The sequence below is a fragment of the Salmo salar genome, chromosome 05, assembly GCF_965601325.2.
Source record: "Salmo salar chromosome 05, fSalSal1, whole genome shotgun sequence".
Taxonomy (NCBI): Eukaryota; Metazoa; Chordata; class Actinopteri; order Salmoniformes; family Salmonidae; genus Salmo; species Salmo salar.
In genome coordinates this window covers 81,040,001-81,055,886 of record NC_138295.1, presented here as the reverse complement: position 1 = coordinate 81,055,886, position 15,886 = coordinate 81,040,001, and the positions used below count along the sequence as shown (strand labels likewise).

Here is a 15,886-nt window from a genome sequence, read left to right as displayed (position 1 = left end):
TGACTATAAGAATTTAGAATACCTCCGCACTGCCAAGCACCTTAACTCCTGGCAAGCCCGTTGGGCCCTGTTATTTACCAGGTTCAATTTCACCATCTCCTACCGCCCAGGGTCCAAACCGCCCTTTCCCGCCTGTACAGTTCCGCTGTCACACCCTCTGAATCAGAGACTGTCCTCCCTGCCTCATGTTTGGTGGTTTTGGTTGTCTGGGGTATTGACGCTCTGGTCTGCAAAGCACAACGTTCCCAGCCGGACGATGAGGGGGGGGCCCGTCTAACTGGATGTTCGTTCCTGATTCGGCCCGGCCTCAAGTCCTGGAATGGGCTCACCCCTCCAGGCTTACCTGTCATCCTGGTGCTCGTCGTACCCTGACTTCCTCCGACAACGCTTCGATAAGTTTGACTTTGTTTCATTTGGTTTTTATTTCTTTGCTCGCGACTGTAAAGCGTATTTTGGTCTTTGAAATAGCTTTATAAATCCCATGTATTGTTACTATTATATTACAGGTGCACTGGAAAGATTTGATCATTAAAAATAACATTTAAACCAGCTGTTGTTGAGAATGATTGGATATACACACACACACTAAAGTCTTAAACTGAAAAAAACAAACAGAGTGTAATTTTTAGCTCAATCTGAGCAAAAATTTGATTTTCAGAATCGGTGTCAGTGACAGTGAAAACATATGACACAAACCCTCCACCCAGTTAAAACACACTTCAAATATATGTACAGATTTATTCTCATACCATCACAACAGAGTACTGTCTTCAGCTGTGCAACACACAACAAATCATAAATAAAAAATTATTGTAGCTGATTTGGCCTGTGAAATGGACCAAAGCATAATCTTTTGGAAAATAAAGAACATGACTAGAGCTGGCGATGTTAGCCTGTACCCGCTAGGTGCTGCTGAAGGTAGAGGACTTTTGTTGCCATATCCATAGCACAGAGAAACTAATTCAGAAAGCAACATTAATGAATTAGCTCCCTGTCCTAAAAATGCTGAAACTCCCTCTCCTGGTTCATAAAAAAATAAACCTGGAATGGGTATGACTCAAATAACCCATTATCAACTGAACTGGTCTTTATAATCCTGGGAATTCAATTATATTTAATGTAAATGATTATCAAAACAAGCTTATTAATTGAGTGAGTCTGCATTGTGAAATACAACCCAGGTATGTCTAGCTGTACCAAAACAAGGCCTCAGAGGCTTCTGGAAAGAGCATGAAGAGAAAAATGTGCTTAAAATGGCCACTTTTGACCCAAAACACAAGCAAAATGTATATGAACAGTGCATGTACAGTAAATGGTTGTCATGGAGATAAATATTTGCACTTAATTTACAGTGTGTAAAATAGAGGCAGAATATTAAAAGGCCCATTGCGGCTGTTTTTTTTTATTTATCTCAATATCAAATCATTTCTGGGTAACACAAGTACCTTAAAGTGACTTTCTTCAATCAAAAAGCAGTCAAAAACAAACTAAAATAGCTTCTTAGCAAGAGCATTTTCTTCAAGTAAAAATGTTGCTATGACTGTCTAGGAGTGGCTGAGTGGGGAGGGGAAAACTGAAAAGCAGCTATTATTGGCATGTCATCAGGCAGGCCAAAACTCCATTCCACTAAAACAGGCTGAAATTTCAGGTGGCTTTTTCAACCCGCTCTTACACTAAACGGGCATTATCATAATTTCACAGTACTATTCCAACCTCATAGTGTGAAAATATATATGAAACACAGGAAAAATAACATTTTTGACAGCACTTGACCAAATATCTCTGTGCCTTTCATTCAAGGCAAACAGTTAATTCCCAAAATGGAAAAAATAATGTAGGTTTGATACAGGACAAGTGAAAGATGTAGGGGAGGCAGACCGTGGCTGGGAGAGTGGGGACTGGGATACAATTAACTGTATAGTACTGCTTCTCACTGGAAAAATAAACTGAGGGGTGATGGTCCAAAACAGAGCGTCTCCAGGGGCAACTAAATAGATAGCCAGAGTGGAATTAAATGAAACGCCAAATGAAGGCCATCAGTCATAATGTGAGAAAAACCAAACAAAACTTATATCTATCTTCTGAAGAAAATGTATTATATTCAACCACCAAAATAACAAGGTTTAGTGGTCAACTCTTCCTAAAGTCTATACCAAAACAAAACAAAAGTATGCTCACAATTATCAATCCTTAATTGGTTCATGTTGATGGTGAGATTGCTACGAGCATGAAAAGCTGGAATGCATGAAAGTAACATCTCTAGACTTCCACAAAGCTATGGTTAGCTACCTGCACTCGAAGCAAGGTGACGACGAATAAGAACCATTACAAAATTCTGTTGATGTTCACGAACCCCAAGACATGAATAGTTGCTCTACAAACAACTATGCTGTCCTTAATTGGTCTTAATGACGTGAGTAGCTGATCTACGAGCAGTGACATTGTCCTCTCAGATGACGACACCATAGACATGAATAGTTGCCACATGAACAACAGTTACAACGTCTCATAAATATATCCCCTCCTGAGTTCCTGGAGGATGGTACAGTCTGAAAGCATTACGCCAATGCTTCTCGCAGGGGAGAGGTGGAGGGCAGGGGGGCACTGTAAGGTTGAGATCCTCCTCGCCCACTTCCAATCCATGACGGAACAGTGAATACCAGCAAGCGACAACTGTTTGAGTTCTCTCTCCAGTCCCTGTGTTCAGACCAAATAACCATTGCATCCCATCTACATGTACCCCCCCACCCACAAACAACCCAGCCCCGCACCCTCCTCTCCCCTATCTACTCTGTCACACAGAACGCAATGTGCGTCATACATGGTGGAAGGAGTCTTCTTCAGCCACTGTGGTTCTTCTCTCCCTCACCGCTCTCCACCTCTCCACCCACTTTATGGCCTCAGAGACCACGCAGACAGAGGACGTGAGGCCCACCAGAAACAGCAGGTCTGGAAGGGAAGAAGAGAGGGACTGTTACTATAGCACATATAAACCCTGACCTCCATCACTAACAGACCAGGGTCCATCTCAGAACAGGAGAGCTGATGTAGGGATCAGCCCCCCTCGTCCATTCATTATGGCGGCAGGTAGCCGAGGTTAGAGCGTTGGGCCAGTAACCGAAAGGTTGCTGGTTTGAATACCGTGAAAAGTATGCCGCTGTGCCCTTGAGCAAGGCACTTAACTAATTTGTTCCCAGGGGCGCTGTACAATGGTTTCCATTTCACACTCGTGTGTAACAGGACAAATATAAGCACCCTCCAAATGATTCTGATCCTAAAGGCTAAACTGATCCTAGATCAGAACTCCTATTCTGAGACGCTTTATGAATACAGGCCCTGAAGGCTTATGTTTAATCTTTAGCTCAGTGGGCTAACATGTCTTTCTTACCAAAGATGCTGAGGCTCTCTGTCTGGAAGACACTCTGCAGTGGAGGGAAGTAGATGACCGCCAGCTGGCCCATGATGGAACCCAGCACCGCATAGCAGAACATCTTGTTACTGCACAGGCCCATCTCATGGACCATACGAGTCTGACAGAGAGATAGAGAAACAGAGACCGTCATCATGAATCAACAACAGATCCTAGGTGACATGTTTCTGCCCACTAATCTCTCAGATCCTTCATCCTGTACAGGGCACAGCAGTGCACCCACCTGTGAGCGGGAGCTGAGGGCGTTGAACATGTCGAAGAACACAAAGCAGGTGAAGGTCATGGTGGTGTCTCTGGGAGTGATCAGATTGTCCTGAAGCTGAGAGGAGGAGATGCAAACATATTGATGGAATCAATCAGTCAACTGATACAGGAAATAGGTAGGGATTGGCTTGGATTCACTATTAAATGTGATCAGTGTGTTTCATTTTTTGGGCTCACACATTTATTAATCTGAAAACACACATTCCACATCAAAAGTAAAATCAAGAGACCGCGTCATTACAGTACACAGTAGACAGCGTCATTACAGCAGACCGCGTCATTACAGTACACAGCAGACCGCGTCATTACAGTACACAGCGTCATTACAGTACACAGCGTCATTACAGTACACAGCAGACCGCGTCATTACAGTACACAGCAGACCGCGTCATTACAGTACACAGCGTCATTACAGTACACAGCAGACCGCGTCATTACAGTACACAGCAGACCGCGTCATTACAGTACACAGCAGACCGCGTCATTACAGTACACAGCAGACCGCGTCATTACAGTACACAGCAGACCGCGTCATTACAGTACACAGTAGACCGCGTCATTACAGTACACAGTAGACCGCGTCATTACAGTACACAGTAGACCGCGTCATTACAGTACACAGTAGACCAATAAACAAACATCAGCCATATTATCAAAGAAGGCAACAATGTCCCGGAGAAAAAAAACATATCTTATGAACACAAAAACAATACACAGTCTGATTGTAACAGGCCAGTCCTAATCCTACTGCTGCTGCTTGTAACAGGCCAGTCCTAATCCTACTGCTGCTGCTTGTAACAGGCCAGTCCTACTGCTGCTGCTTGTAACAGGCCAGTCCTACTGCTGCTGCTTGTAACAGGCCAGTCCTACTGCTGCTGCTTGTAACAGGCCAGTCCTACTGCTGCTGCTTGTAACAGGCCAGTCCTACTGCTGCTGCTTGTAACAGGCCAGTCCTACTGCTGCTGCTTGTAACAGGCCAGTCCTACTGCTGCTGCTTGTAACAGGCCAGTCCTACTGCTGCTGCTTGTAACAGGCCAGTCCTACTGCTGCTGCTTGTAACAGGCCAGTCCTACTGCTGCTGCTTGTAACAGGCCAGTCCCTACTGCTGCTGCTTGTAACAGGCCAGTCATAATCCTACTGCTGCTGCTTGTAACAGGCCAGTCATAATCCTACTGCTGCTGCTTGTAACAGGCCAGTCATAATCCTACTGCTGCTGCATGTAACAGGCCAGTCATAATCCTACTGCTGCTGCATGTAACAGGCCAGTCATTATACTACTGCTGCTGCTTGTAACAGGCCAGTCATTATACTACTGCTGCTGCTTGTAACAGGCCAGTCATAATCCTACTGCTGCTGCTTGTAACAGGCCAGTCATAATCCTACTGCTGCTGCTTGTAACAGGCCAGTCATAATCCTACTGCTGCTGCTTGTAACAGGCCAGTCATAATCCTACTGCTGCTGCTTGTAACAGGCCAGTCATAATCCTACTGCTGCTGCATGTAACAGGCCAGTCATTATACTACTGCTGATTGTAACAGGCCAGTCATTATACTACTGCTGATTGTAACAGGCCAGTCATTATACTACTGCTGATTGTAACAGGCCAGTCATTATACTACTGCTGATTGTAACAGGCCAGTCATTATACTACTGCTGATTGTAACAGGCCAGTCATAATACTGATTTGATAGAAGTTTGATCATGCTTTCCTGAATGATCAAGAACACTACTATGATTACAACTACTTGCCTCTCTCCAGAAGACGAACAGGGTGCCGCATACGATGACGAGTGCCGACACCAGCACCTTGACTAACAGACTGCGCGTGAGGATGCTGTCCCGCACATTCCTCGGAGGCTTCCGGATCACATCCTTATCCACTGGCTCCACTCCCAGACTAAGGATGACAGAGGATTACATGGATTTCCATCTACGGTAATTACCACAAACTATTTTTACACAAAGCATCAGTAATTGTGATTTTAATCTGGTGGACTTAAATATGAAAGCAGCAGGTAGCCTAGCGGTTAGAGATTTGGGCAGGTAGCCTAGCGGTTAGAGATTTGGGCAGGTAGCCTAGCGGTTAGAGATTTGGGCAGGTAGCCTAGCGGTTAGAGATTTGGGCAGGTAGCCTAGCAGTTAGAGATTTGGGCAGGTAGCCTAGCGGTTAGAGATTTGGGCAGGTAGCCTAGCGGTTAGAGATTTGGGCAGGTAGCCTAGCGGTTAGAGATTTGGGCAGGTAGCCTAGCGGTTAGAGATTTGGGCAGGTAGCCTAGCGGTTAGAGATTTGGGCCAGTAAGCGAAAGCTCGCTAGTTTGAGTCCCCAGGCTGACAAGGTGAAAAAAAGAATCTGTCGCTGTGCCCTAATTGCTCCAGGGTTACCGTTGATAATGGCTGACCCTGGCCGTGACCCCACTCTCCGAGGGTTGGGATATGCAAAAAAATGCATTTCCATTTCACAAAAATACGTATAATACACACTTGTACATGTGTGAAACAGGACAGATATAAGCACCCACTAAATTCTTAAATGACACCAAATTCTTAAATTATTATTATTATATAAAATCTTGTGAAACTGAGAGCAGACCATTTTCATGACAAAAGAATACAGTTCCCATAATGCTTTGTGTAGTGTCACCTCTGAGCGGGAGGTCCGTCCATGATGATGTTGATCCACAGGATCTGCATGGCATTCAGAGGGTTGGGGAAGTTCATCAGCGTTGCCAGGGAGATGAGGGTGAGCGCTGCAATGCTCCTAGGAAACACAATAATGCCAATTTAATCATATTTACAACAAAGTGGCCCATATAGCATTGTTTCAATGAATCTCTTTATCAAAAAGGTAGATCTCCATCACTCACGTGCTCAGCTGGAAGCGGACAAAGTTTTTAATGTTGTTGTAAATGCCTTTCCCTTCCTCGATGGCAGACCTAGGACGAAACAGAATGACAGAAATATTAACTCATTTTTCTATCCTAGCAAAGACACATTTCTAGAAATCATGATGGCTTTGAAGCCCAAAAGAATTAGCAAACTGGGTAGGAGTATAAAGTGTTACTGCAAACTGTTTCTAAAAGTTTCCTCACAAGATGGTCTGGAAGTCATCGTCCACTAGGATCATGTCTGCTGCCTCTTTACAAACGTCAGTGCCAGCCTGGCCCATGGCAACGCCGATGTCTGCTGCTTTCAGCGCTACGGCATCATTCACACCATCACCCGTCATCGCCACCACAGCACCAATGTTCTGGAGAGACTGGAATGAGAGAGGGAGCGAGGAGATGGAACAGTCAAACCTTGTAATAAATCCACATTATAGTCATGAATTAAACTCCTGAAAGAACACAACAGTTTTTAGTTAATGAATCGAGTTCCCTGATCTTGATTGAACTCATTCCTTTAGATTAAAGGGATCTGAAATTATGGAGTGCATTTTCTAATAATTGTGTGATTTCATTTTCTTCACTAGCACTCGTAACACTAGTGACTGGAAAACCACCAGGTATACCGTAGACACTTCCCCGTGACTGAATGTCACAAATTGCGGTGGGAGTTTCTAGAGACTTCCCAGGACTTTGGAGCCACATGCTGCCAGGCCAGGCTCTGCCTACGCAGAACAGGCATTCACACATCATCTCATGCCAGCTGGCTGGGTTCTCACCTTGACTATCTTCAGCTTGTGTCTGGGGCTGGCCCGGTAGAACACCACGATCTGGAGGAGGCAGAGACATCACCCTGTTAACCCAGCCCTGTTAGACATCACCCTGTTAGACATCACCCTGTTCATCCAGCCCTGTGTTTGAGTGTTTTACAGCTTGATAAGGATGATGTTCACATTTAATAAAAGCTCTGACGAAGGCCAAGAGGGAGACATGTAAGCTTTAACACAAATAAGTGATATCAGCAAGAGCAGCACGTGGGTTTCTCTGTTCTTTGATCAGCAAGAGCAGCGTGTGGGTTTCTCTGTTCCTTGATGCACATTTACAATGTACATGTGAACGTAATGAAGGTATTCAATTCAATTCCAACAACTTTATTTGTCCACTTAGGACAATTACTATGTGAAGACGGTACACTCTGTACTATTTAAAGAATAAGGATTGTGAGTCAGAGAAAGTCTCAGTGTATTAGAGCCTGTGTGTGTTGATATGTTCCTACCCTGGGAACCATCTGAGACAGCTGTTGGAGGTCCATCTGGTCCACCTCCTCTCCAGACAGAGACTGGGAGCCCTTGGTGTAGATTCCCAGACGGCCCGCTGAGGACACAAGGACACACGCACGGTCAGATATTGCATCCCCATTTCATCATACGTTTTTGCAAAAAATGTATCTCGGAGGTTGCAAGAAGGAGATTTCAAGTTACAAGTGGGGGGAGATTACTAAAGGTAGATTACAAGTGGGGGGAGATTACTAAAGGGAGGTTACAAGTTACAAGAGGGAGAGAGATGAAGAGAGAGGAAAACAAGCGCGCCTCACCTATGGACACAGCGGTCTCCTGGGAGTCTCCAGTGATCATCTTGATGGCCACTCCTGAGCTGATGAGCGTGCCCACAGCCTCTTTGACCCCTGACCTGGGCGGATCGATGATGCCCACCAGGCCCAGGAATGACAGGTTGCCCATCTCCGAACCCGACGCAAAAGCCAGAACTGCGCCGGAAAACAAGACAGAAGATTACATTGTTGTTACTTTAGCGATCCCCGAAGGAAAAAAGGTAGGGCTTTACTTGGAATCGGGCCAATGACACTGGCCACTTCCACCAACCCCCTTTACCTCTGAGGCCTGAGGATCCCATGTAACTCTTCTGCTGCTGGTAGAGCTCCCTCTGCTGGTGGTTGAGAGGTAGTGTTGTACCTTTGCTGTGGTAGTAGCTACAGAAGCGGATGACCTGCTCATAAGCCCCCTTCATGTAATACACACCTGGCTGGTCCTGAGGTAACACATCACCAAGGACAGAAAACACCATGACACATTCATCACACTGAAGCTCATAGGACAACACTACTACAGATAGAATGGCTCTTTGCTGTGTCCATGTTACGTAGAAGAGACAGTGACTGTGGAAAGGAGTAAGGGTGTTGGTGCTCTGGGCTGACTGACCTGCTGAGTGCGGTGGACACAGCGGACGGCCATCCACTTCTGCTCTGAACTGAAAGGGTTTTCCTCCAGACGTACATACTCCTGCTGCTGCCCTTCTAGACCCATCTGCAGGGAACATACTTTGGTGACCGGCTTCTGTTCATCTGTGTGTGTGCGTGTGTGCGTGTGTGTGTGCGTGTGTGTGTCAGAGACAGTGAGCGTGTGATAGTTTCTCCCTCTGGGGACTCGTTAGTTTTCTAGTCACACTCGTAGGAGTGTGTATTCTCGTTGGTAACACACAGTCATCGAACCGAGTCTGGAAATGTCCCACCCACCCACACACCCACACACACACACACGACTTTCCATCTCCAATTGTAATTACAACAGCGTTGTCAAGTCACACACTGTTACCAAGGCAGTCGCTCCCACAGGGCATGAGACTTGGTCCTGCTAGTCTACTGTTTTTGTCTGTGATACTGTGTAATAATCTGAAGGGGTCTCACAGACACACATATTTATTTACATTTTATTTGACCTTTATTTAACTAGGCAAGTCAGTTAAGAACAAATTCTTATTTACAATGACGGCCTACCAGAAGGCAAAAGGCCTCCTGCGGGGACGGGGGCTAAGATTAAAAATAAAAATATAGGACAAAACACACGTCATGACAAGAGAGACAACACAGCATATAACCCCTCTCACAGACACACATATAACCCCTGTGTGTTAATAATCTGAAGGGCTCTCACAGACACTCATAACCCCTGTGTGTGAATAATCTGAAGGGCTCTCACAGACACACATATAATCCCTGTGTGTTAATAATCTGAAGGGCTCTCACAGACACACATATAACCCCTGTGTGTTAATAATCTGAAGGGCTCTCACAGACACACATATAACCCCTGTGTGTTAATAATCTGAAGGGCTCTCACAGACACACATATAACCCCTGTGTGTTAATAATCTGAAGGGCTCTCACAGACACACATATAATCCCTGTGTGTTAATCTGAAGGGCTCTCACAGACACACATATAACCCCTGTGTGTTAATAATCTGAAGGGCTCTCACAGACACACATATAACCCCTGTGTGTTAATCTGAAGGGCTCTCACAGACACACATATAACCCCTGTGTGTTAATAATCTGAAGGGCTCTCACAGACACACATATAACCCCTGTGTGTTAATAATCTGAAGGGCTCTCACAGACACACATATAACCCCTGTGTGTTAATAATCTGAAGGGCTCTCACAGACACACATATAACCCCTGTGTGTTAATAATCTGAAGGGCTCTCACAGACACACATATAACCCCTGTGTGTTAATAATCTGAAGGGCTCTCACAGACACACATATAACCCCTGTGTGTTAATAATCTGAAGGGCTCTCACAGACACACATAACGCTTGTGTGTGCTTACTGTTTTGTGGCCAGGGTGCTAACGGCGTCGGCTAGCAATGCAATGCGTGTGTGTGTACCTTCATGGCCAGGGCGATGAGGGCCCCCTCAGTGGGGCGTCCCATCAGGGTGTTGTTCCTGATGACAGCGTCATTGCATATGCAACCAGCCTATCAGAGAGCAGAAGGACAGGCGGTTATGACATCAGATGCTAGCCCAGATCCTTTACCCATGCCGTCGTAGAGGGACAGTTCACCACGTTCTGTGTCTCTCCGGCGTTATTACATGAGTGCAGACCAAGTCTTCACTTCAGAGTATTGAGATTTACCCCAATGACCACATATCTGTCCCAGTTTCTCACCTCTACAATCTTGCTGACGGAGGTGTTTGAGAAGCCGTGGATCTCCTCCCCGTGCAGTAACACCTCCCCAGCTCCGTTGTAACCCACGCCCGTCACCTGGCAGAGAGGACAACATGGAGGACACAGCAAAACAATGAAGATCAACAAACATCCCCCCAAAATATTTTGGATGTAAACCCTCATTTCACAAGATAAATTGAATGAACACATTGTCATTTACGGTAAGGACCTTGCCAGATGACTAAATAACAGTCCTAAACTAGGCAGGAGGAACTAGCCTCACACACAGTCTACCTCAACATGTAGTCCATCAGCGGTGAACAGGTGAGTGACGGTCATCTCGTTCTTGGTCAGAGTCCCCGTCTTGTCTGAGCAGATGACGTTGCAGCAGCCTGGGTGATGGAGGAAGTGATGCGGTCAAATTAAACTAGACACACACACACACACACACACACACACACCAAACTGAGTGTTAAAGGCAGAGCTCGGCTCACTTCACCTCCGCCAGACCCTACCAAGTGTCTCCACGATGGGCAGCTTCTTGACAATGGCCCTCTTCTTGACCATCCTCATCACACCGAGGGCCAAGGTGACCGTCACCACGATGGGTAGACCCTCAGGGATGGCTGCCACCGCCAGGCTTGGGTAAGAGGGGAGGAAGAGGGAGGAGACGAGAGCGGAAAACCGCTAAGTCTTTACTTGAAGAGAGTACACAGTGTGTACATTGGCATTCCTACCAACTTTATTCACAACACCTCACCTCACAGGTGTGAGAAAAGAACACTTTCACTGTAATGTAAATACAGGTTAACAAGGTTAGCTGCACACCCCGAGGTACTGACGGTGTAAAGTGATGAGGAATGATAAAATCTCTGATCTCTTGCGAAAGAGAAAACACTGTCTTGCTAAAATCACCACAATGACGTGACCCCAATTGTGTGATTGTATTACAGTGTTTTTAAAACTTAAATAACAAAATGCACTGACATGACAGGAAGTTTAATCTAACCCTTACACTACTGCGTTCACCCCCGTAACCAGGCACGTGACAACCATCAAATCCCCCATTATGCTCTGCTAACCTACTCAGATGTCACACTGAATGAATTAGTGTTATCAAAAGATCCTTCACATGGCATTCTGCCCTGGGCAACACTAAACATACTGTGTTGTTGGATTAGACGTCTATGGCAGAGAATATGCCCATATCTTGGGATATGTTGACAATGACAGAAACAACGGCAACACAATTTATACAAAGCACTGTAATATTTGCATATATGGAATATACAAATTGGGGCTTACCTGACACCGATGGTGAACATGTCTAATAAGTGTTTCCCCTGGAGCCAACCAACCAGCATGATCACCCCTGAAACCCATGGCAACACTCATTAGTGGTGGTTAGCCATGTACTGGCTAGGAGCATTAACACTATATAGAGAGCATTAACACTATATAGACAGCATTAACACTATATAGACAGTATTAACACCATATAGAGAGCATTAACACTAAATAGAGAGCATTAACACTAAATAGAGAGCATTAACACTAAATAGAGAGCATTAACACTATAGAGAGAGCATTAACACTATAGAGACAGCATTAACACTATAGAGAGAGCATTAACACTATATAGACAGCATTAACACTATATAGACAGTATTAACACTATAGAGAGAGCATTAACACTATATAGACAGTATTAACTGGTTGGGAGCATTAACACTATATAAACAGCATTAACACTATATAGACAGTATTAACTGGCTGGGAGCATTAACACTATCTAGACAGCATTAACACTATCTAGACAGCATTAACACTATCTAGACAGCATTAACACTATCTAGACAGCATTAACACTATATAGACAGCATTAACACTATATAGACAGCATTAACACTGAGTCATAGACAGCATTAACACTATCTAGACAGCATTAACACTATATAGACAGCATTAACACTATCTAGACAGCATTAACACTATATAGACAGTATTAACTGGCTGGGAGCATTAACACTATATAGAGAGCATTAACACTATATAGAGAGCATTAACACTATCTAGACAGCATTAACACTATATAGACAGCTATTAACACTATGGCTAGAGGAGCATTAACACTATCTAGACAGCATTAACACTATCTAGACAGCATTAACACTATCTAGACAGCATTAACACTATCTAGACAGCATTAACACTATCTAGACAGCATTAACACTATCAGACAGCATTAACACTATACAGACAGCATTAACACTATACAGACAGCATTAACACTATACAGACAGCATTAACACTATACAGACAGCATTAACACTATACAGACAGCATTAACTGGCTGGGAGCATTAACACTATCTAGACAGCATTAACACTATATAGAGAGCATTAACACTATCTAGACAGCATTAACACTATATAGACAGTATTAACACTATATAGACAGTATTAACTGGCTGGGAGCATTAACACTATATAGACAGCATTAACACTATATAGACAGGATTAACTAGCCGGGAGTATTAACACTATATAGACAGCATTAACACTATATAGACAGCATTAACACTATATAGACAGCATTAACACTATATAGACAGCATTAACACTATATAGGGAGCATTAACACTATATAGGGAGCACTAACACTATATAGACAGGATTAACTGGCCGGGAGTATTAACACTATATAGACAGCATTAACACTATATAGACAGTATTAACTGGCTGGGAGCATTAACACTATATAGACAGCATTAACACTATATAGATAGCATTAACACTATATAGAGAGCATTAACACTATATAGACAGCATTAACACTATATAGACAGCATTAACACTATATAGACAGTTTTAACTGGCTGGGAGCATTAACACTATATAGAGCAGCATTAACACTATATAGACAGCATTAACTGCCTGGGAGCATTAACACTATATAGACAGTATTAACACTATATAGAGAGCATTAACACTATATAGACAGTATTAACTGGCTGGGAGCATTAACACTATATAGACAGTATTAACACTATATAGAGAGCATTAACACTATATAGACAGCATTAACACTATATAGACAGCATTAACACTATATAGAGAGCATTAACACTATATAGACAGCATTAACACTACTATAGACAGCATTGAACTGACTGGGAGCATTAACACTATATAGACAGCATTAACACTATATAGACAGCATTAACACTATATAGACAGCATTAACTGGCTGGGAGCATTAACACTATATAGACAGGATTACCTGGCCGGGAGCATTAACACTATATAGACAGCATTAACACTATATAGACAGCATTAACACTATATAGACAGCATTAACACTATATAGACAGTATTAACTGGCTGGGAGTATTAACACTATATAGACAGCATTAACACTATATAGACAGTATTAACTGGCTGGGAGCATTAACTATAGATACAGTACCGTTCAAAAGTTTGGGGTGACTTAGAAATGTCCTTTTTGAAAGAAAAGCACATTTTTGTTCATTAAAATAACATCAAATTGATCAGAAATACAGTCTAGACCTTGTTAATGTTGAAAATGACTATTGTAGCTGGAAACGGCAGATTTATTATGGAATATATACATAGGCGTACAGAGGCCCATTATCAGCAACCATCCCTCCTGTGTTCCAATGGCACGTTGTGTTAGCTAACCCAAGTTTATCATTGTAAAAGGCTAATTGATCATTAGAAAACCATTTTGCAATTATGTTAGCACAGCTGAAAACTGTTGTTCTGATTAAAGAAGCAATAAAACTGGCCTTAAGATTAGTTGAGAATCAGGAGAGTCAGCATTTGTGGGTTCAATTACTTGATCAAAATGTCCAGAAACAAAGACCTTTCTTCTGAAACTCGTCAGTCTATTCTTGTTCTGAGAAATGAAGGCTATTCCATGCGAGAAATTGCCAAGAAACTGAAGATCTAGTACAACGCTGTGTACTTCTCCCTTCACAGAACAGCGCAAACGGGCTCTAACCAGAATAGAAAGAGTGGGAGGCCCCAGTGCACAACTGAGCAAGAGGACAAGTACATTAGAGTGTCTAGTTTGAGAAACAGATGCCTCACAAGTCCTCAACTGGCAGCTTCATTAAATAGTACCCGCAAAACACCAGTCTCAACGTCAACAGTGAAGAGGCGACTGCGGGATGCTGGCCTTCTAGGCAGTTCCTCTGTCCAGTGTCTGTATGGCTTTTTCTTTGCAACTCTGCCTAGAAGGCCAGCATCCCAGAGTCACTCTTCTTCACTGTTGACGTTGAGATGGTCTTTTGCAGGTACTATTTAATGAACAATAAAAGACTGATGAGTTTCAGAAGAAAGTTCCTTGTTTCTGGCAATTTTGAGCCTGTAATCGAACACACAAATGCTGATGCTCCAAATACTCAACTAGTCTAAAGCCCAGTTGTATTGCTTCTTTAAATCAGCACAACAGTTTTCAGTTGTGCTATATTAATTGCAAAAGGGTTTTCTAATGATCAATTAGCCTTTTAAAATTATAAACTTGGATTAGCTAACACAATGTGCCATTGGAACACAGGAGTGATGGTTGCTGATAATGGGCCTCTGTACACCTATGTACAGTGAGGGAAAAAAGTATTTGATCCCCTGCTGATTTTGTACATTTGCCCACTGACAAAGAAATTATCAGTCTATAATTTTAAATGGTAGGTTTATTTGAACAGTGAGAGACAAAATACATTTTTTTTTTTAAACGCATGTCAAAAATGTTATAAATAGATTTGCATTTTAATGAGGGAAATAAGTATTTGACCCCTCTGAAAAACATGACTTAGTACTTGGTGGCAAAACCCTTGTTGGCAATCACAGAGGTCAGACGTTTCTTGTAGTTGGCCACCAGGTTTGCACACATCTCGGGGGGCCCCCCGCGCCCCAGGAGGGATTTTGTCCCACTCCTCTTTGCAGATCTTCTCCAAGTCATTAAGGTTTTGAGGCTGACGTTTGGCAACTCGAACCTTCAGCTCCCTCCACAAATTTTGGCTAGGCCACTCCAGGACCTTAATGTGCTTCTTCTTGAGCCACTCTTTTGTTGCCTTGGCCGTGTGTTTTGGGTCATTGTCATGCTGGAATACCCATCCACGACCCATTTTCAATCCCGTGGCTGAGGGAAGGAGGTTCTCACCCAAGATTTGACGGTACATGGCCCCATCCATCGTCCCTTTGATGCGGTGAAGTTGTCCTGTCCCCTTAGCAGAAAAACACCCCCAAAGCATAATGTTTCCACCTCCATGTTTGACGGTGGGGATGGTGTTCTTGGGGTCATAGGCAGCATTCCTCCTCCT

The 15,886-nt window shown here is 43.7% G+C and overlaps 1 protein-coding gene across 3 annotated transcripts in view; it reads right to left on the bottom strand.

The window, feature by feature from the left end:
• Window positions 1–724: 724 nt before the first annotated feature.
• The window catches only part of LOC106574737 (calcium-transporting ATPase type 2C member 1), a 44,245-nt gene continuing 29,083 nt past the window's right edge, over window positions 725–15,886 (bottom strand). For all 3 annotated transcript variants that reach the window (XM_082975653.1, XM_082975655.1, XM_082975654.1), the window contains 17 exons: window positions 11,848–11,914; window positions 11,058–11,182; window positions 10,837–10,934; window positions 10,543–10,638; window positions 10,262–10,351; window positions 8,793–8,897; window positions 8,466–8,622; window positions 8,171–8,341; window positions 7,853–7,950; window positions 7,356–7,406; window positions 6,784–6,950; window positions 6,559–6,627; window positions 6,336–6,452; window positions 5,444–5,591; window positions 3,654–3,749; window positions 3,389–3,530; window positions 725–2,949 (listed from right to left, as the gene is read on the bottom strand). In XM_082975653.1, the coding sequence (XP_082831779.1) occupies window positions 2,816–2,949; window positions 3,389–3,530; window positions 3,654–3,749; window positions 5,444–5,591; window positions 6,336–6,452; window positions 6,559–6,627; window positions 6,784–6,950; window positions 7,356–7,406; window positions 7,853–7,950; window positions 8,171–8,341; window positions 8,466–8,622; window positions 8,793–8,897; window positions 10,262–10,351; window positions 10,543–10,638; window positions 10,837–10,934; window positions 11,058–11,182; window positions 11,848–11,914 (1,931 nt within the window). In that variant the 3' untranslated portion in view covers window positions 725–2,815. The remainder of the gene's footprint in view (window positions 2,950–3,388; window positions 3,531–3,653; window positions 3,750–5,443; window positions 5,592–6,335; window positions 6,453–6,558; window positions 6,628–6,783; window positions 6,951–7,355; window positions 7,407–7,852; window positions 7,951–8,170; window positions 8,342–8,465; window positions 8,623–8,792; window positions 8,898–10,261; window positions 10,352–10,542; window positions 10,639–10,836; window positions 10,935–11,057; window positions 11,183–11,847; window positions 11,915–15,886) is intronic.